At 42.1% G+C, this 20768-nt stretch overlaps 1 protein-coding gene across 2 annotated transcripts in view; it reads right to left on the bottom strand.

Moving 5' to 3' along the window:
- The window catches only part of LOC126356033 (trypsin alpha-3-like), a 307460-nt gene that overhangs the window by 75146 nt on the left and 211546 nt on the right, over positions 1–20768 (bottom strand). The window contains exon 2 of one of the 2 annotated variants that reach the window (XM_050006687.1): positions 9403–9521. The exons of the other annotated variant lie outside the window; for it this stretch is intronic. Within the exon in view, the coding sequence (XP_049862644.1) occupies positions 9403–9521 (119 nt within the window). The remainder of the gene's footprint in view (positions 1–9402; positions 9522–20768) is intronic. 2 annotated transcript variants of the gene reach the window in all.

Genomic DNA, 20768 nt, shown 5'->3' on the forward strand with positions numbered 1-20768 from the left:
TGGATTAACTTCTACCGAGGAATTTACAGCTGACAGAACATTGGGAGATTATTACTGGCCTGGTTGTTAATCACCGCTTATGACAGATCTACATGTTCTCCTACTTTGCTTCACGCCATGCCATGATAATATCGAATTTCGCGTTCCCTCCGCTTCAGCAGAGCATTCGTTTGCTGCTAGCGCAACAGCTGTTTTTGTTACTGAATGCATGCCGCGTAAGTGACTGGGTGGTTAGTAAATTTTTCTAGCACAAAATTATACTTATCACAGGTACTTCTGATATGTAAGAGATTAATAGCCCAAAATGCTGAATACTTGTTTACAGCCTGAGAAAAGAAGTGAGGGACACAAAAGATGTTTATTAAAAAGGACCAGCACAACAAATTTTCTTGAAAGTGAACAGTTATGAATATGTATTCACAATACTGAGCCCCATAAAATAACATGGAAAACCCGATGAAATTAAATCTCGTGGATTACATTCAAGGTAGATGATATTATATCATAGATGTATCACTGTAGTTTTAAGAACCTTTAATTTAAAATACGAATAAATATATCTGTAAGTTATAACTGTACTTGAAGTAAAAATCTGAAACGCGATGATTTTCCTGTTATATAGATATTGAGAAGCCACATCAGCCACTGTAATTTACGACAACTTAGATAAATAATTAAAGATAATTGAGGGTCACTGTAGACCATTTTGATAGTTTTCTCTTTTGTGAAACTTAATTTAAACCTAGATTATAGATGTGATATGGCATAGGTCATCCTTCGATCCGTTGTAGAACTTGGAAACCAATTCAGGGAATATTCGTTCACATTTTTGTTGAACGCAGTTGGTTTTTATCATTCTGTGTTAAAACATTTCCTTTTATAAATAGTGCAATTTATAAACAATGTTTTGTGAGTAGAATAAGATTTCCAGTGGTAAACTGAACTGCTTTTTCGACGTTATTTTACCAGCTAACTAAATATAGGAAAGCCTTGAACCCCTTCCACTAAATTTAGTTAGTATTAAGATTCTTTTACAGGGAGTGCAGTGGAACTGACGCTGAAATCATTAAGTGTTTGGTTATATCATCGCTAGTCTCATTGAACTCTACATGTCATGTGTGGTCTGGCGTCTCCTTACCAGCAACAGGTCCCAGGTTCAAACTAGTCAATTCCCTAAAAAACACGCTCAGAGCCTCGTTGCGCGAAAGTGGTAGGGAGACACGACTTAGAACAAACAGACACCACGCAGAATGTTAGATAACTCGATCTGTCTATCTCCCCCACGCCACTCCCACCCACACTTCCCTCCCCGCATGCCCCAAAACAAAATACATCGATATAGTATTTTTTACCAGACAGCCTATGTGACACAACCGTTCATATTGTTATAACAGGGTTGCATTTACGTATAGTCGAGTCACTAGCGTAGCGTTTGGTTCATTGTTGAGTTCACCTGTAGGGCGACTGCGAATGTCGCCGGTTGCAACTGCTTTGCATTTATCTTTCGAATCCATTCATGTACAAAAGTGCTTGCTAATGCTGATGTTACTACCCCTGAGGGTTAGTGGAGCTTGTAAAACGATTTTATGAACAACATTTCCCTCACATAGTCACATATTCCAGCCTCTACGTACTTTGTACTTCGAACCATGCTCTAGGACAGTAAAATTGAGATGCATATGTCACGTATGCTTCAATATCTAATGCAAATCCCTTCTTCGAGCTGTAGGTAGTACCCACAATAGACCAGAAATTGCTTTGTTATTCACTTCGCAATGATAAACGAAATGACTGACAGCACAACACTCCAGTAACTATGTAATGGCTAGTACACTGCTGCAGTACCTACTCGGTATTATTATTATTATTATTATTATTATTATTACTATTAGTTCAGTGCTCAGAGAGAAACCTCTGGCAGCCTGAAGTCTTCCAACTTCCGTCAGTTCAGAAGCAAGAAGTTCAGCTACCAAGAGAGTTACAATTTCAAAGTTAAATTCAGTCGTCAGTTGCAAATTTATTTTTATTTCGCTTTACCGGTTTCGACAGGTTAGATTTTCATCTTCAGAGCCGCGTGGGGTAACCGTGTGGTCTGAGACGTCTTATCACTGTCCGTGCAGCTCTCCCCATCGGAGGTTGAGTCCTCCTTCGGGCATGGCTGTGTGTGTGTTGTCCTTTGCGTAAATTAGTTTAAGTTAGATTAAGTAGTGCGGAAGCCTGGGGACCGATGACCTCAGCAGTTTGGTCCCACAGCCCTTAAAACAAATTTTCAAATTTCATCTTCTGAAGCCTATAAAATTAGGGATATTATAAATACTTACACCTAGGCTACATTTTATGTTAAGTATAAGAATCAGATTATAGAAAATTCAGTATCTTCTTCATAGAAGCACAGTGCCATAATATGTCCAAAAATGTATATATTGTATCTAATTACTGTAAACACAAGTTGACAGTTTACAGTAACTGAATCACATCTATGTACATGACAAGCTGTTGTGCGAGCTCCATGTAACTAAGATATATGAAGTAGTTATATATAATAAATTTGAAAAATGTGGCAAATACACTACTGGCCATTAAAATTGCTACGCCAAGAAAAAATGCAGATGATAAACGAGTATTCAGTGGACAAATAAATTATACTAGAACTGACATGTGATTACGTTTTCACGCAATTTGGATGCATAGATGCTGACAAATCAGTACCCACAACAACCACCTCTGGCCGTAATAACGGCCTTGATACGCCTGCGCATTGAGTGAAACAGAGCCTGGATGGCGTGTACAGGTACAGCTGCCCATTCAGCTCCAACACGATACCACAGTTCATCAAGAGTAGTGACTGGCGTATTGTGACTAGCCAGTTGCTCGGACACCATTGACCAGACGTTTTCAAATGGTGAGAGATCTGGAGAATGTGCTGACCAGGGCAGCAGTCGTACATTTTCTGTATCCAGAAATGCCTATACAGGACCTGCAACATGCGGTCGTGCATTATCCTGCTGAACTGTAGTGCTCTTCAGTCTGGAACCGCCGGACTGCTATGGTCGCAGGTTCGAATCCTACCTCGCGCATGGATGTGTGTGATGTCCTTATGTTAGTTAGGTTTAAGTAGTTCTAACTTCTAGGGGACTGATGACCTGAGATGTTAAGTCCCATAGTGCTCAGAGCCATTTCAACCATTTGAACTGTAGGGTTTCGCAGGGATCGAATGAAGGGTAGAGCTCAGCTCTCCTTACCATTGTGTATCAAAAAGTACACTACAAGTACTACATTAGTTAATTACATACATCACCCTCGGGCATGGATGTGTGTGATGTCCTTAGGTTAGTTAGGTTTAAGTAGTTCTAAGTCTAGGGGACTGATTACCTCAGAAGTTAAGTCCCATGGTGCCTAGAACCATTTGAACTATTTGAACATACAATACCTACCAGAGTCAGGTTAACTCGCTATAACTGTTCCCTCAGCATATACATAGTGTGAAATATGTTTTGTGATTTGTTTGGCCCTGGAGCGTAAAAGTGGTGCTTTTTCGTACATTAGCCATCGTTCAAAGTGATTCCTGTTCGATTCCACCTGCAAGCCGTCATAGGGAGTAATTCGAATTTAGAAACATGATGCATGTATTTTATGCATGAAGTGAGTTTTTACTTACTTATTTTTTTATTACATATGAATTACAATGAAAAATATTGTTCATTATCTTGGAATGTGACGTGTCAAGCGTCACCTCTACTACCAATTTGCGCAGTTCTTAATAGTGTTAATGGTAAAGCATCGCTAATAATAATGATTTACATAATAATAATTTTAATAATGAAGTATCTGTATGATAAGTTATTTCAGAATTACTAACAGCAGGACATGGTAGGTGACACCTCTGACTTGCTGCTAGGAGGCTAGCTCACATAATTTGTGAGAACGATGGAATACCCAATCACAATGGAAAAGTGTAATTTTCATGATTAAGTTTGGACTTCCCTCTCTCTTCAGGTACGTTGATTAATGATCAGTAGAATTTTAGTTTAACCTGCTTGGGAAGAAGATTAAAAGGATTGTTTTATAGACATGAATACTGTAACAGTCAGCAGAAAACAGGCGAGGTTATTTCCTAATTAAGAAACAAACACTGTACTACAAAACAAGAAAATTAGGACCATCCCCCAGAAACCCCCAACATTCAGGTTAAGTGTGAAAGGTAAAATTATTTATTTTTATTTCCTTTTTTTTGTTATTCTGGTTAATCCTCTGTCGTGTGACTGACTCTCTCTCTACCCAATTCCACAGTCACACTTCCTTTCCAAGAAGATGCTTCAAATCCTAGAAGGTGAAGAGTTTTCCGCTACCGACGTTCAATTCGAAAGAGGAAGAGGGAGACGGTGGTACACAGTTCCTCGTCCAAACCCTGATAAAAATTTCATAACCCTCTTGGGGTCTCATGCAGTGAGGATATAGAACACTTGATGGTGATGCGTCCAGGAGAATTGGTCAACATTCTCTGATATGGCAGTAAACACGCGCTAAAGAATGCGTACCGTAAGTGAGCAATTCTTCGTCTTGTATACTATTGAATAAACCTTTCCTTATTATGGGTGGAGACAGCATAGGCCAAAACAAGAAAATATGCCAACTAATTATGGACTCTGAAATGCATATCTTAAGAGCTATGAGCACATTTTCAGTAGCAGAGTTGTGTCTCGCAGCAACGAAGATGAACAACTCATATCTCTAAAGGTATGTGATTTAGAGGTCATGTTTAACGAACTTCTTTTCACATGGAAAGTAAAGAACTTGCAAGAGAAGAGATTTATTTCGCAGTATCGAAAATGAAGTAGTTCACATAGCTCTTAAGGTATGCGATTTTGTCATATGATATGATGGAGACCGTGGCTGTTGTTTGTAGACAAATGTTGATGGTGTTAGAACAGCAACCAGCCACAAATTTACTTTCAGTTCCTTTATTAAAAGGGCACCGTTACCGGTTTCGAATCGTTGTGATTCATCCTCAGACGGTTTACACGCTTTCTTTATGACATGTTGTGTGTTTTTTACACATTAATTTTCCTAAAATATAAATAATACGTAATTATAAACACGCCACACACAGATGGTTGCGTTACAGATTTTCGTTGCATGTGACTTACGTGAAACATCGGTTTGGTGTGTTTATAATTAATTTAAAAATGTCAACTCAAAAATTCAATGTCTCTGCACTAGTGTAAAAGGCATTGCAGTTGCGCAAATGAATGTATGATACTTTCCAAACATAGGACATCATCGTCAAATGTTACGATATATCATAGCATCTGTGATACTCATATGTTTGTAAGCTCTTTGTATGTATCAAAACATGTGGTGCATGGTAGAAATCTTCTCAGTGAGAAATCTAAAGTGTTTAGTGAGAACAATTTGTGTGCAACAATAAGAATGCAGTGGGAATGCGTTTACATCTGTTGGACGAATGTTATGGAAACAAACACTCCAAACCGACGTTTCACGTAAGTCACATGTAATGAAAATCTGTAACGCAACCATCTGTGTGTGGCGTATTATTTATCATCATCATCGTTTAAGACTGATTATGCCTTTCAGCGTTCAGTCTGGAGCATAGCCCCCTTATAAAATTCCTCCATGGTCCCCTATTCAGTGCTAACATTGGTGCGTCATCTGATGTTAAACCTATTACTTCAAAATCATTCTTAAGCGAATCCAGGTACCTTCTCCTTGGTCTGCCCCGACTCCTCCTACCCTCTACTGCTGAACCCATGAGTCTCTTGGGTAACCTTGCTTCTCCCATGCATGTAACATGACCTCACCATCTAAGCCTGTTTGCCCTGACTGCTACATCTATAGAGTTTATTCCCAGTTTTTCTTTGATTTCCTCATCGTGGACACCCTCCTGCCATTGTTCCCATCTGCTAGTACCTGCAATCATCCTAGCTACTTTCATATCCGTGTAACCTGAATCCACCCAGCTTTCACTCCCATACAACAAAGTTGGTCGAAAGACTGAACGGTGCGCACATAACTTAGTCTTGGTACTGACTTCCTTCTTGCAGAAGAGAGTAGATCGTAGCTGAGCGCTCGCTGCATTAGCTTTGCTACACCTCGCTTCCAGATCTTTCACTACATTGCCATCCTGTGAGAATATTCATCCTAAGTACTTGAAACTGTTCTAACTTTGTTCCTCCTATTTGGCACTCAATCCGTTTATATTTCTTTCCCACTGACATTACTTTCGTTTTGGAGATGCTAATCTTCATACCATAGTCCTTACATTTCTGATCTAGCTCTGAAATATTACTTTGCAAACTTTCAATCGAATCTGCCATCACAACTAAGTCATCCGCATATGCAAGACTGCTTATTTTGTGTTCACATATCTTAATCTCACCCAGCCAGTCTATTGTTTTCAACATATGATCCATAAATAACATGAACAACAGTGGAGACAAGTTGCAGCCTTGTCTTACCCCTGAAACTACTCTTAACCATGAACTCGATTTACCGTCAACTCTAATTGCTGCCTGACTATCCATGTAAAGACCTTTAATTGCTTGCAAAAGTTTGCCTCCTATTCCATAATCTCGTAGAGCAGACAATAACTTTCTCCTAGGGACCCGGTCATATGCCTTTTCTAGATCAATAAAGCATAGATACAGTTCCCTGTTCCACTCACAACACTTCTCCATTATTTGCCGTAAACTAAAGATCTGGTCCTGACAACCTCTAAGAGGCCTAAACCCACACTGATTTTCATCCAATTGGTCCTCAACTAATACTCGCACTTTCCTTCCCACAATACCTGAGAAGATTTTACCCACAACGCTGATTAAGGAGATACCTCTGTAGTTGTTACAATCTTTTCTGTTTCCATGTTTAAAGACTGGTGTGATTACTGCTTTTGTCCAGTCTCATGGAACCTGTCCCGACTCCCAGGCCATTTCAATTATCCTGTGTAGCCATTTAAGACCTGACGTTCCACTGTATTTGATGAGTTCCGACTTAATTTCATCCACCCCAGCTGCTTTATTGCACTGCAATCTATTGACCATTTTCTCCACTTCCTCAAATGTGATCCTATTTCCATCATCATTGCTATCCCCTTCTACCTCGAAATCTGAAACATTGCTGATCGTATTTTCACCTACACTGAGCAACTCTTCAAAATATTCCCTCCATCTGCCCAAGGCATCCACAGGATTCACCAGCAGTTTTCCTGACCTGTCCAAAATACTTGTCATTTCCTTCTTACCTCCCTTTCGAAGACTGCTAATTACACACCAGAATGGTTTTCCACCAGCTTGACCCATAGTCTCCAACCTGTTTCCAAAGTCTTCCCAAGATTTCTTCTTGGATGCTGCAATTATCTGTTTGGCTTTGTTTCTTTCTTCAACATAACTTTCTCTGTCTACCTGAGTTCTAGTATGTAGCCATTTTTGATACGCCTTCTTTTTCCTTTTACAGGCTGCCTTGACTGTTTCATTCCACCAAGGTGTTTGCTTCATCCTACTTTTACACACTACTGTTCCCAGACATTCTTTAGCCACTTATAGTACTGTGTCCCTGTACCTTGTCCATTCCTTTTCCAATGACTGTAATTGACTACATTCAACTAACTGGTACCTTTCTGAGATTTGCTGTTATGTACTTGTGCCTGATTTCCTTATACTGAAATTTCTCCACTCTTATCCTCCTACATATGGACCTGACCTCCTGCACTTTCGGCCTCAGAATCCCCATTTCACTGCAGATTAAATAATGATCAGTGTCATCGAAGAATCCCCTGAATACACGTGTGTCCCTCACAGCCTTCCTGAATTCCTGTTCTGTTATTATATAGTCAATGACAGATCTGGTTCCCCTGCCCTCCCAAATATACCGGTGAATGTTCTTATGTTTAAAAAAGGAGTCTGTGATTACTAAGCCCATACTGGCACAGAAATCCAAGAGTTGTTTCCCGTTCCTCTTGGCCTCTATATCCTCTCCAAATTTACCCATAACCTTTTCATACCCTTCTGTTCGATTTCCAATCTTGGCATTAAAATCACCCATGAGTAGAACACTGTCCTTGTCCTTTACTCTAACAACTACATCACTGAGTGCCTCATAAAAACTATCCATCTTATCTTGATCTGTCCCTTCACAATGCGAATATACTGACACAATCCTAATTTTCTTGCTAGACACTGTCAAATCCATCCACATCAGTCGTTCGTTTACATATCTTACTGCAACTACGCTGCGTTCCATTTCTTTCCTGATGTAAAGCCCTACACCCCATTGTGCTATTCCTGCTTTGACTTCTGACAGGTAGACCTTGTATTCTCCCACTTCCTCTTCTTTCTCACCCCTTACCCGAATGTCACTAGCAGCTAAAACGTCCAGCCCCATCTTACTTGCAGCCGCTGCCAGCTCTACCTTCTTCCCAGGGTAGCCCCCATTGATATTAATAGCTCCCCATCTCATTACCATTTGTTTGCCAAGTCGTATCTTAGGAGTCCCTGGTTTGTCAGTTAGAGGTGGGACTCCGTCACTTCCAAAGGTCCGAGGCATTTTGCTATGATTGTTGCCAGCATCATATTTAAAGTATCGGGGAAGCAGGTTGCTAGCCTTACTTGCCCCGAGTCCCATTGAGTTTTACCCCTAACGGTTGAGGGACTAACTGGTGGATTTGGTAGTCTTTGCCGTATGAGCACAAAGGTGACCACGACTCAGAATATGCCCGAGATGCCCAGCCTTATTCCAAGGTAACTGGTATCCCGACTGTCGACCACTCACTTGGCCACTCATGTTGCCCGTGGTTCATGAACTAGGACATGACTACAGGAACCCACACCATGAACCACAGCACCGTATTATTTATATTTTAGGAAAATTAATCTGTAAACAACACACATCATGTCATAAAGAAAGCGTTAAACCGTCTGAGGATGAATCACAACGGTTCAAAACCGGTAACGGTGCCCTTTGAGTAAAGGAACTGAAAGTAAATTTGTGGCTGGTTGCTGACCTAACACCATCAACATTTGTCTTAAGATATGCATTTTATAGTCAGTCTCTACTAGACATTTTGGCTTCAAATGATCGTTAATGTCATATTGACCATTCCTCCTGAGACACCGTGTATGAGAGAATTATGCTATGGCCGGCACCGTGATTCCCTCTCGCTTTAATCTCTCGTTCTTTTCAACAACATAAACACAACACTACACTCTACATGTGCCCAAATCTCTCAACTGCACTAAACAGTTACGCTTAAGACATCTGACATAGCTACCGAAGTACTATCAGCTAGAAATGCCTGCACTAGTCAACAGCCACTCGGAAATGATAGTTCCTTCGCTCTTGCAGGGTAGTTAGAGTCACTCGTTGCACAAGTCGACTGACGCCACTTACCTGGTAGGGGAAAGTGCCCTCGGGTGCGTAGCTACCACCCAGTACTCGGGACTCAGGTGTCACATTCACTGGAGTGACGTTGTCACGTGCAGGAAGGCTTTGCAGTGTTGTCGCACCATCTGTAAGAGACATCCCATCAGACATAATAAGATGAATTTGAGGCTCCACGCCTGACATAGAACACCAGAAGCCGAAGTTGTTAAGGTAAAGCTAGTGCGAAGACAGACACATTGATTTTTATTTCACCAGGTAAAATGCACTGACGGAAAAAATTTGGGCGACATAAACGAAGGTTGGTAAGCGTGTTTCTACATCTGAAAAATGATGTCTATTCGAATTTCGCGCCAGGCGCATAAGACTGGCACCAGTAGCCTCACTATGAGGATGCAAATGAGTTTTGCTTTAAATACACTCTGGTCGTGAGCGTTAATTACCTTTGAGATTGGACGTCGTGAGTTTATGTTAGTCAAGAGTGCCTTTAAGGCGACAATAACACCATTGTCAACACGTCACTGACAAGTGAGTTTGAATGAGGTGGTGTAATAGGGCTGCTAGAAGCTGGATGTTCCCTCTGTGATATTAAAGAAAAACTTGGCAAGTATATCGCCACTGTGCATGATTGACGGCAGCGATGTTCACGAGAATGTACGGTCGCAAGAAGATCGGGTTGCGGACGGCCACGTGACACTACCGACAGGGAATACCTTCATGTTCAGCGTATGACTCTGGCGCATTGTACTGCATCTGAAGCAGCAATTTGAGCAGCAGTTGACATCACAGTGACACAACAAAGTGGATCGATAATTTAAAGGATAGCTCCCAGAAAGACGCCCTTTTGCGTGCGTTCCAAAGATCACAAGCCGCTCTTATTTGCGATTCAGTGGTCGTCGTGTTACTAGGGCCTCCCGTCGGGTAGACCGTTCGCCGGGTGCAAGTCTTTCGATTTGACGCCACTTCGGTGACTTGCGCATCGATGGAGATGAAATGATGATGCTTAGGACAACACAACATCCAGTTCCTGTGCGGAGAAAATCTCCGACCCAGCCGAGAATCGAACCCGCGCCCTTAGGGTTGACAATCTGTCGCGCTGACCACTCAGCTACTGGGGGCGGACAGCGTGTGAAGCGAGAACTCACTGGAGGGCAGGGTGGAGGTCTGTTGTGTTTTATAATGAGTCTGGTTCTGCCTCGGTGCCAATGACAACCGTGTGTTGACTGGAAGGGGACCAGTTGAAGGCCCGCAACCAACCTGTCTGCGTGACATGACTGTCGTGGTTACACCATGAGCCCTGACTGCAAATGTGTACGTCAGTCTGGTGATTCGACATATTGTGTAGCCATTCATGAACAACACTCTAGGGGGATAACGTCCCACCCACATACCGCTGTTTGAAACGTCCCCCTAGAAAATTATACACGACTGTGCTTAAACTGACACACAATATTTTTAGCGCAACGCAATCTGACTTTCAAAAATCCCTACAAAAAAATGGCCCTAACTAACATTAACCTGTACGTTTCACAAATCGCTTACCTGACAAAAATCTTGGTTACTCGAACTACTGCAATATAGCGAGCGCCACAACTGCCAGCTAAATAAAAGATTCAAATTACTACTGATAGGCACAGTTAGCAAATGAAAGATTTTAATAGAGAACAAACAAAGTATTTTCCTTAATAGTCATTATATATATATATATATATATATATATATATATATATATCAGTTCATGACATCCATTCTTACAAATTCTTACAAATTTCAAAACTCCACCATCTCTCTCCCCACATCCACCACTGCTGGCGGCTCACATCCAACTGCGCAAAGCTACGCGCCGCTAAGAGCCAACTGCCCAACGCTACAATGGCGAGTATTACAACAATGCCAACCAGCCACAGACTGCACACGGCACAGCCACTGATTTTCATACAGAGCGCTACGTAGCGGCGGCATTACCAATAAAAAAACCTGAACAGCCTACTTACATGTTGTAACCAATCATGCCCAACATGAGCATCAACATGTCGCCTTGGCCTGCTCGATTACCATATCTGTCTCCAACCGAACACATATGGGACATCTTCGAATGACAACTCCAGCATCAACCACAAACAGCATTAACCAACCCCTTATTCACCGACCAAGTGCATGAGGGATGGAACCCCATCTCACATACTGACATCCAGCACCTGTACAACACAATGCAAGCATGTCCGTATGCTTGCACTTAACATTCTGGCGGTCATACCGCTCATTAATGTGCCAGCATTTCTCATTTGTCATGGCATATCTTGTGTTGATATTAATCTATGATATTGCCACGTTAATCACTTAAAAATCTTACCTATACAAATGTATTCTCGAAATGTTATTGCTATAATTTTATTATGGATAATGGAATGTAGTCAAATTAAATCGGGTGATGCTGAGGGAATTAGATTAGGAAGTGAGGCACTTAAAGTAGTGAAGGAGTTTTGCTGTTTAGGGAGTAAAATAACTGATGATGGTCGAAGTAGAGAGGATATAAAATGTAGACTGGCAATGGGAAGGAAAGATTTTCTAAAGAAGAGAAATTTGTTAACATCGAGTATAGATTTAAGTGTCAGGAAGTCGTTTCTGAAAGTATTTGTATGGAGTGTAGCCATGTATGGAAGTGAAACATGGACGATAAATAGTTTGGACAAGAAGAGAATAGAAGCTTTCGAAATGTGCTGCTGCAGAAAAATGCTGAAGATTAGATGGGTAGATCACATAACTAATGAGGAGGTATTGAATAAAATTGGAGAGAAGAGAAATTTGAGGCACAACTTGACTAGGAGAAGGGATCGGTTGGTGGGGCATATTCTGAGGAATCAAGGGATCACCAATTTAGTATTGGAGGGCGGCTTGGAGGGAAAAATATAAAGGGAGACCAAGAGATGAATAGACTAAGCAGATTCAGAAGGATGTAGGTTGCAATAGGTACTGGGAGATGGAGAAGATTGCACGGGATAGATTAGCATGGAGAGCTGCGTCAAACCAGTGTCAGGACTGAAGACCACAACAACAACAACTTTTATTATTTTTGGTGCTGTGACTTTTTTCTGTCTGTGTATCAGTCATCCCCTGAAAAGAGCGGGCTGGTTGCTTTGCAATATAATAGGTGGAGTAGAACCGTTACCTAGAGATCAAGTGACAGTCCACTGCTGACGTAAATCGTGACAGCGGAGGGTTGTGTGTGTATCGGTGAGATGAAAGACATCAGTACAGTAAGGTGGGTCGACGTGAAGACGTACAGGATAGCAGAAAGGAGTTCTCCTGTTTGATTCGCCCAATATCACACTGTCAATGACAATTTTTGATTTGTTAGTGTATCAATGCAGATAGTCCAAAGTGTTGCTACAGCACAGAATAGTAAGGGCTAATAATTACAAAAATTTTGTTAAAACTGACGCACATTGCCACAAGCAACTTCAAGACATGCCAGAGACAGAAGCGAGAGGGGGGAGCAAGCCAGTATGTCGCAAATGAATCAAGTCGACGATAATTTGTTAGCTCGTAAGACATGTTGCAAGAAACTGTATCTCTTTCATAAGAGCACATAGCGGGGGAGTGACGCAGAAGTTAACAACCTGTTAAGTGAATGTACCAGAATATAAAGATAACACATTCGCTTATTTCGAATAGAATCTTGCTCCCTTTAAATACTCCAGCTCCCGTCATGAATTGATTATTGGGATCGTTGGCATTCACAGCAACTAAACTCGATTCCATGACTGCGATACAGTAGAGAATCTACGTCCTAATTGTCGAGCACAGTCTGTGAACTAGTCGAAAGTGTACTCAAGATAACGGCCTTCACCTGATGAACTTCATGCTGCTGACAGCCTACTATTAGCTGTTTACCGACAACACCACATCATTCTTTGCTGTCGATACCGAACTTCAACGCAGAAGTCAGCAACAGTGTCTCTTGGGGTTCACGTTCCTGTTCGACACTCAGGCAGCTAGTTAAACTTTGGTTACACGATAAATCAGTCTAACCTCACAGCAGCTTCTCTACAGACAACACGATAATCCCCGCCTCCTTTTATAATGGCGGGTCCTCATCTCGTGGCCTCTTGTAGCCGGTTTCGCATTACGCAGGGTTGTCCGGCCACTTTTGATCAGATAGTGTGGGTTTCGTCAACGTATCACCTTGTGCACTGTCTGTTCGTCTCACTTTCACTGTTACTTATGAGGAGTACTTGCGTTCTGTACTTACAGTGTTAACCGAGTGAGGTGGCGCAGTGGATAGCAAACTGGGCTCTCATTCGGGAGGCACTCTGCTTTAGGTTTTCCGTGATTTCCCTAAATTGCTTAAGAAAATGCTGGGATGTTCCTTTGAAAGGGCACTGCCGATTTTCTTCCCAATCCTTCCCTCATCCGATGGAACCAATGACCTCTCTGTTTGGTCCCCTCCCACAAATCAACCAACCAATCTACAGTGTTAAAACTGCAGTATTGAACCATTATCTCAGTAACTTTAATATATAGAGACTTGCAATTTTTAGGAAGTATTGTACAACTCTCTTTCTAATTTCAGAACCAGATTCAGGACATATAGACAAATAATTGTATTTACTTACGAATTTTTTTTCAAATTGTGTTCAATTTTATCTTTAAAAGCTCCACTTTTTTTGTCTATAAGTAAAAAACTGTTAGAGATTGGTATATTTTTGTGCCTCAATTCCCGCAGTGTACTGACAGGCGATATGGTGCAAAATTAGGTTTTGGTATCTGTAGCAGTTCTTGAAAAAGCTGGTCATACGTTTTTTAAAACGTCGTTTTCACGAAATCAACTTAAAATTTTGATATCAAATCACATATGGAGGCATGGCAGCCCCTAGAAACAGCTAAGCCCATAATTAGCATTTTGTATATACTGTTCATGATCATCCTAGAAGCCTAGACTCTACCTTTCGTTCTAGCCTCTTGCTTCTGTAGTCATTTCTTCAGCTGCACCTTGGAGTTCCATAATTCTGTTGCTCTAGTATCCCAGTTCTTCCTTTTTACCATCATTAAACGTGATCGCGGCATGACAAACACACAGATATAAAGTTTCCATTCCAATAAACAATTTTTTTTGTATGAGGCTGTAAGTGACGTTATTGAAAGACTCCTTCAGACTTTGTATTCGACAATGGAGACATTTGGAAAGAAGGTCAGGATGAGCTAACTTTCTGTACAATGGTTAATAGCTTCTGTAGCTGCAGATGGTTTGGTGTTTTCTTGTGCAAATAGTTTGTCTGTACCTGCTGCCGGCACTGTGCTGTACTTGCACCGTAAATCAGCACCCGGTGCACAAAAATTATGTAAATTGATATCATCAGTGGACGACTTGTGGAAGAATGTAGCCCACACTGCTCTTTTCATTTCCTGTAGGTCATATGGGTAGTACCTCATTGCCATTCCTTGATAATGCTGGAGTTTTTATCTGCAACTCTTCCTTTAACATTTAGAGTTTATTGCCTTTACAATTCAGTACTTACAAAGCAGTTGACACATAGGCAATACAGCCACTTCTGTTTCCATTATGCATCCAGTCTCTTAACATGAACATGACCTCAAGGAATAAACAGTTGAAACTGACAGCCTTGTAGACAGAATACTTCCAGATTTGGAATAGTGAAGTAAATTAATGTAGAACGACTGGATTTCTATTGGATGATTTATTCAAGAGAAAGAGCTTCACACATTGGGCAAGTAAATAATGCAATGCTCGAGTTATTCGACTTGGCATTGATTGATAGAATTATTGGATCTCCTCCTGAGGGATATCGTCCCAAATTCTGTCCAATTGGCGGATTAGATCGTCAAAATCAGGAGTTGTTGGATGGCACTGTTCACAATGCTCCAAACGACCTCAGTTGTTAGGAGGTTGGTGTCGGGGGGTTGAGATATCCGTCGATCTTACTGGCCAATGTAGAGTTTGACAAGCAAGCACTAGAAATTCTCGCCTTGTGTGGACGGACATTATCTTGCTGAAATATAAGCCTCAGATGGCTTGTCATTAAGGACAACAAAACGGGGCACAGAATGTCATCGACGTACCGCTGTTCTATAAGGACGTCGTGGATGACAATCAAACAGGTCCTGCCAGGAAAAGAGACGGCACACGAGACAATCACTCTCGGTTGTGAAGCTGTACGGCGGTAGAGTCAGTCAGTTTGATACACCATCACTGTTTGGGGGTACTCCAGACACGTCTTTGCTGGTCATCGATGCTAGTTGGAAGCGGGACTCATCAACTGAAGACTGTATTCTACCTCAGTCAATGAGACTGCAGGCCGAGCACGTCCCAGACAGTTGCAGGAAACGAACATGACAGCCGCTTGCAATACGGCCTGACAAAAACGAGTGATAGTCTAGAGCGCCATTTCGTTTCATAGCAGGATGCCTTTTTTTGTCATCCGTGGCACCCTTACGGTAGAGCGGTACACCTACATCTACATGGATACTCTGCAAATCTCATTTAAGTGCCTGGCAGAAGGATCATAGAACCACCTTCACAATTCTCTATTATTCTAATCTCGTATAGCGGGCGGAAAGAATGAACACCTATATCTTTCCGTACAATTTCAGATTTCCCTTATTTTATCTTGGTGATCGTTCCTCCCTGTGTAGGTCGGAGCCCACAAACTATTTTCGCATTCGGAGGAGAAAGCTCGTGAGAAGATTCCGTCGCAACGAAAAACGCCTTTCTTTTAATGATGTCCAGCCCAAATTCTGTATCATTTCTGTGACACTCTCTCCCATATTTCGCATAATACAAAATGTGCTGCCTTTCTTTGAACTTTTTCGATGTACTCCGTCAGTCCTATCTGGTAAGGATCCCACACCGCGCAACAGTATTCTAAAAAAGGACAGACAAGCGTAGTGTAGGCAGTCTCCTTAGTAAGTCTGTGACATTTTCTAAGTGTCCTGCCAATGAAACGCAGTTTCTGATTATCCATCCCCGCAACCGCAATGTTTTCTATGTGTTCCTTCCAATTTAAGTTGTTCGTAATCGTAGTACCTAGGTATTTAGATTAGACTGATTTATCGTGTAACCGAAGTTTAACTAGTTCCTTTTAGCACCCATGTGGATGACCTCACACTTTTCGTTATTTAAGGTCAACTTCCACCTTTCGCACCATTCAGATATCTTTTATAAGTCTTTTTGCAGTTTGTTTTGATCTTCTGATTACTTTAGTAGTCGATAAACGACAGCGTCATCAGAAAACAACCGAAGACGGCTGCTCAGATTGTCTCCAAAATCGTTTGTATAGATAAGGAACAGCAAAGGGTCTATAACACTACCTTGAAGAACGGCAGAAATCACTTTTGTTTTACACGATGACTTTCCGTCAATCACTACGAACTGTGACCTCTCTGACAGGAAATCACAAATCCTGTCACATAACTGATACAATATTCCATAAGCACGCAATTTCGCTACAATATGCTTGTGTGGTACACTGTCAAAAACCTCCCGGAAATTCAGAAATACGGAATCGATCTGAAATTTCTTGTCAATAGCACTCAACACTTCATGTGAATAAAGAGCTAGCTGCGTTTCGCAGGAACGATGTTTTCTAAACCCATGTTCACTGTGTGATATATAGACCGTTTTCTTCGAGGTAATTCATAATGTTCGAACACAATATATGTTCTAAAACCCTGCTGCATATCGACGTTAACGATATGGGCCTGTAATTTAGTGGATTACTCTTACTACCTTCCTGAATATTGGCGTGAACTGTGCAACTTTCCAGTCTTTGGGTACGTATCTTTCGTCGAGCGAACGGCTGTATATGATTGTTCAGTATGGAGCTAATGCACGTCGACAATATTCTACTCCCCGATTTCTTGCCCTTCATGGTAAATCATTCTGGGCTTGCACTTCAGCAACATAATGTTCTCCCGCGCACGGTGAGAGTTTCTACTGCTTATCTTCGTTTTCTCCTAACCCTACCTTGGTCATCAAGGTCGCCGGATCTCTACCTAATTTAAAACGTTTGGAGCTTTACGAACAGCGGCCTCCAACCAGCGTGGGATTTTGACGATGTAACGCGCCAATTGGACAGAATTTTTCACGATATACCTCAGGAGGGCATCCAGCAATTCTGTCAACCAGTGCCAAGTCGAATAACTGCTTGCATAAGGGCCTGAGGTGGACCAACACGTCATTGACTTGCTCAATTTTTGAAGCTCTCTCTCTTGAATAAATCATCCAATTTTTTTGAAATTGTAATCATCTGTTTCTCTGTACATTACATCTCCCAATTTCCCTCCCATTAGAACAGTTCCTTCATGCTGCGCATGGTTTCTTATGTCTTAAGAGTGTACAACAGCTGCATGCTAATGGTCGAGTTGGTCACTAAAGAAAAAAAAAAAGAAAAAATAGTGAAAATGTCGTACAGGACATCCGACACAAAAGATCGGAGACGTATGCTACCAATCTGTGTACTTTCCGAATACATTCAGTTAGTGGTGGTCGCTTTCACAGAGCGAATCAAATGAGTGCACATAAACTATATGATGGAATGAATCCTGAGTAATGCATAATTCGCTACTAGATGTCTCGAGAGGCGGACTCACCAGTAAAAAGAGCAGGAGAGTTGTGTTGTCAGTAGAGAAACAGTAACAGCACAATCTGTCTGACAGGAAAGTTCAGTGACTTCGAACATAAGGTGGATGGATATCGTCCGAGAAACAAATCCATAAGGGACATTCTAACCCTTTTAAGACTGGGCAAGTTTACTGTTGGCGATGTGACTGTGAAGTGGAAACTCGAAGGAACAATCACAGCTGAAACAAGACCTGAAAAACCTCACCTTCTGGCGGAAAGGGACCATTCAGCAAGGCAGAGAATGGTTGTAACAAATCGCGTGTAGGCAACGGAAGGAATCAGTTGCGAGTTGCAAACTGCTACCAGCAATCCAGCTAGCACGGTGACTGTGGGTAGGGAGTTACAAAGAGTGCGACACAGTGGTCGAGCAACTCCTCATTAGCTACCCATTTCTGCAGTGAGTGCTAAGCGACGCTTGAGGTGGTGTAAAGAGAGACGCCACTGGGTAGTGGATGACTGGAAACGAGTGATATGGAATGATGAACCACGCTATACCTTGTACCAATCCGATTGAAGGGCTTGGGTTTCGCGAATGCCTGAAAAACTGTACCTGGCTTCATACACTGTGTAATTGAAAGTATCCGGACACATGGCTGAAAACGCCTCAGAAGTTCGTGGTGCCCTCCGTCGGTAATGCTGGAATTCAATATGGTGTTGGCCCACCCTTAGCCTTGATGAGAGCAAACACTCTTGCAGGCATACGTTCAGTCAGGTGCTGGAAGGTTTCTTGGGGAGTGGCAGCCCATTTCCACGGAGTGCTGTACTGAGGGGAGGTATCGATGTCGGTCGGTGAGGCCTTGCACAAAGTCGGCATTCCAAAACATCACAAAGGTGTTCTATACGATTCAGGTTAGGACTATCTTCAAGCCAGTCAATAACAGGGATGTTGGCGTGTAACCGCTCCGCCACAGACCGTGCGTAATGAACAAGTGCTCGATCGTGTTGAAAAATGCAGTCACCATTCCCGAATTCCTCTTCAACAATGGGAATCAAGAGGGTGCTTAAAACATTGATGTAGGCCTGTTCTGTAACAGTGCCCCGCAAAACAACTAGGGGTGCAAGCTCCTCCATGAAAAACACGACCACACCATAACACCACCGTCTCCGAATTTTGCTGTTGGCACTACACAAGCTGATAGATGACGTTCAACGGGCGTTCGCCGTACCCACACCCTGTCATCGGATCGCCACATTATGTACCGTGATTCATCACTCCATACAACGTTTTTCCACTATTGAATCGTCCAATGTTTACGCTCCTTACATCGAGCGAGGTGTCGTTTGGTATTTACCAGCGTGATGTGTGGCTTATGAGCAGCCGCTCGATCATGAAATCCAAGTTTTCTTACCTTTGTCACTGTCATAGTACTTCTATATCTACATTTACATATGTACTCCGCTAGCCACCAAGAGGTGTGTGGCGGAGAGAAAAATTCGCGCCTAAGTCATATTTCCCTCCTCTGTTCCACGAGCAGATCGCGCGAGGGTAAAAAAATCTGTCTGGACGGCTCAGTACGAGCTCTAATTTCTCTTATCTTTGAATGGTGATCATTGTGCGATTTGAAAATTGGTGGTAATAATATATGCTCTACATCATCGGTGAAGAACGGATATCGGAATTTAGTTAGCAGCCCCTTTGTTTAGCGCGCCGTCTATCTGCAAGTGTGTCCAACGTTCTATGAGATTTGTAACGCTCTCGCGATGGCTAAATGTACCAGTCACGAATCTTGCCGCTCTTCTTCGGACCTTCTTAATCTCTTGAATCAGATCCAGTTGATAAGGGTCCTATACAGACGAACAATACTCTAAGACTGTACGAACTAACGTATCGTATGCTATTTTCTTTGTTGAAGGACTGCATCCCTTGGGGATTCTACCAATAAACCGCAATCTAGAGTTGGCCTTACACGTTACCTGTCTAATCTGATCATTCCATTTGCGATTAGTGCGAATAGTCACAACCAGATACTTTCTTATGTTAGCTCTTCCAAAGACTGGGCACTTATTTTTTTACTCGTACAGACCGAGCGAGGTGGCGCCGTGGTTAGCACACTGGACTCGCATTCGGGAGGACGACGGTTCAATCCCGTCTCCGGCCATCCTGATTTAGGTTTTCCGTGATTTCCCTAAATCGCTTCAGGCAAATGCCGGGATGGTTCCTTTGAAAGGGCACGGCCGATTTCCTTCCCCATCCTTCCCTCACCCGAGCTTGTGCTCCGTCTCTAATGACCTAGTTGTCGACGGGACGTTAAACACTAATTTCCTCCTCCTCCTTTACTCGTACATTAATGGGGATTTTCGCCTTCTTATATGGAGAAGGTTGGACATAGTAATATTGAGAGATAACTGCCAGTCATTACACCACACGTTTATTTTCTGTCATTACACCACACATTTATTTTCTGCAAATCCTCATTGATTTGCTTGTAATTTTAGTGTGATACTACTTTCCTGTAGACTATAGCATCATCGGCAAACAGTCTAATGCCGCTGTCAATACCAGGTCGTTTATGTAAATCGTAAAAAGCAGCGGACCTATTACGCTATTCTGGGGCACACCTGTAGTTACGCTTGTTTCTGTTAAAGTTACCTCGTTCAGGATGACATACTGCTCCCTGTCTGTTAGAAAACATTCTATCCAGCAGCATATGTCATCGGATAGACCGTAAGGCGCACGTTTTGGAGCAAGCGACAGTTCGGAACTCAGTCGAAAGCCATTCGAAAGTCGAGAAAT

The sequence above is a fragment of the Schistocerca gregaria genome, chromosome 3 (genome assembly GCF_023897955.1).
Source record: "Schistocerca gregaria isolate iqSchGreg1 chromosome 3, iqSchGreg1.2, whole genome shotgun sequence".
Lineage (NCBI taxonomy): Eukaryota > Metazoa > Arthropoda > Insecta > Orthoptera > Acrididae > Schistocerca > Schistocerca gregaria.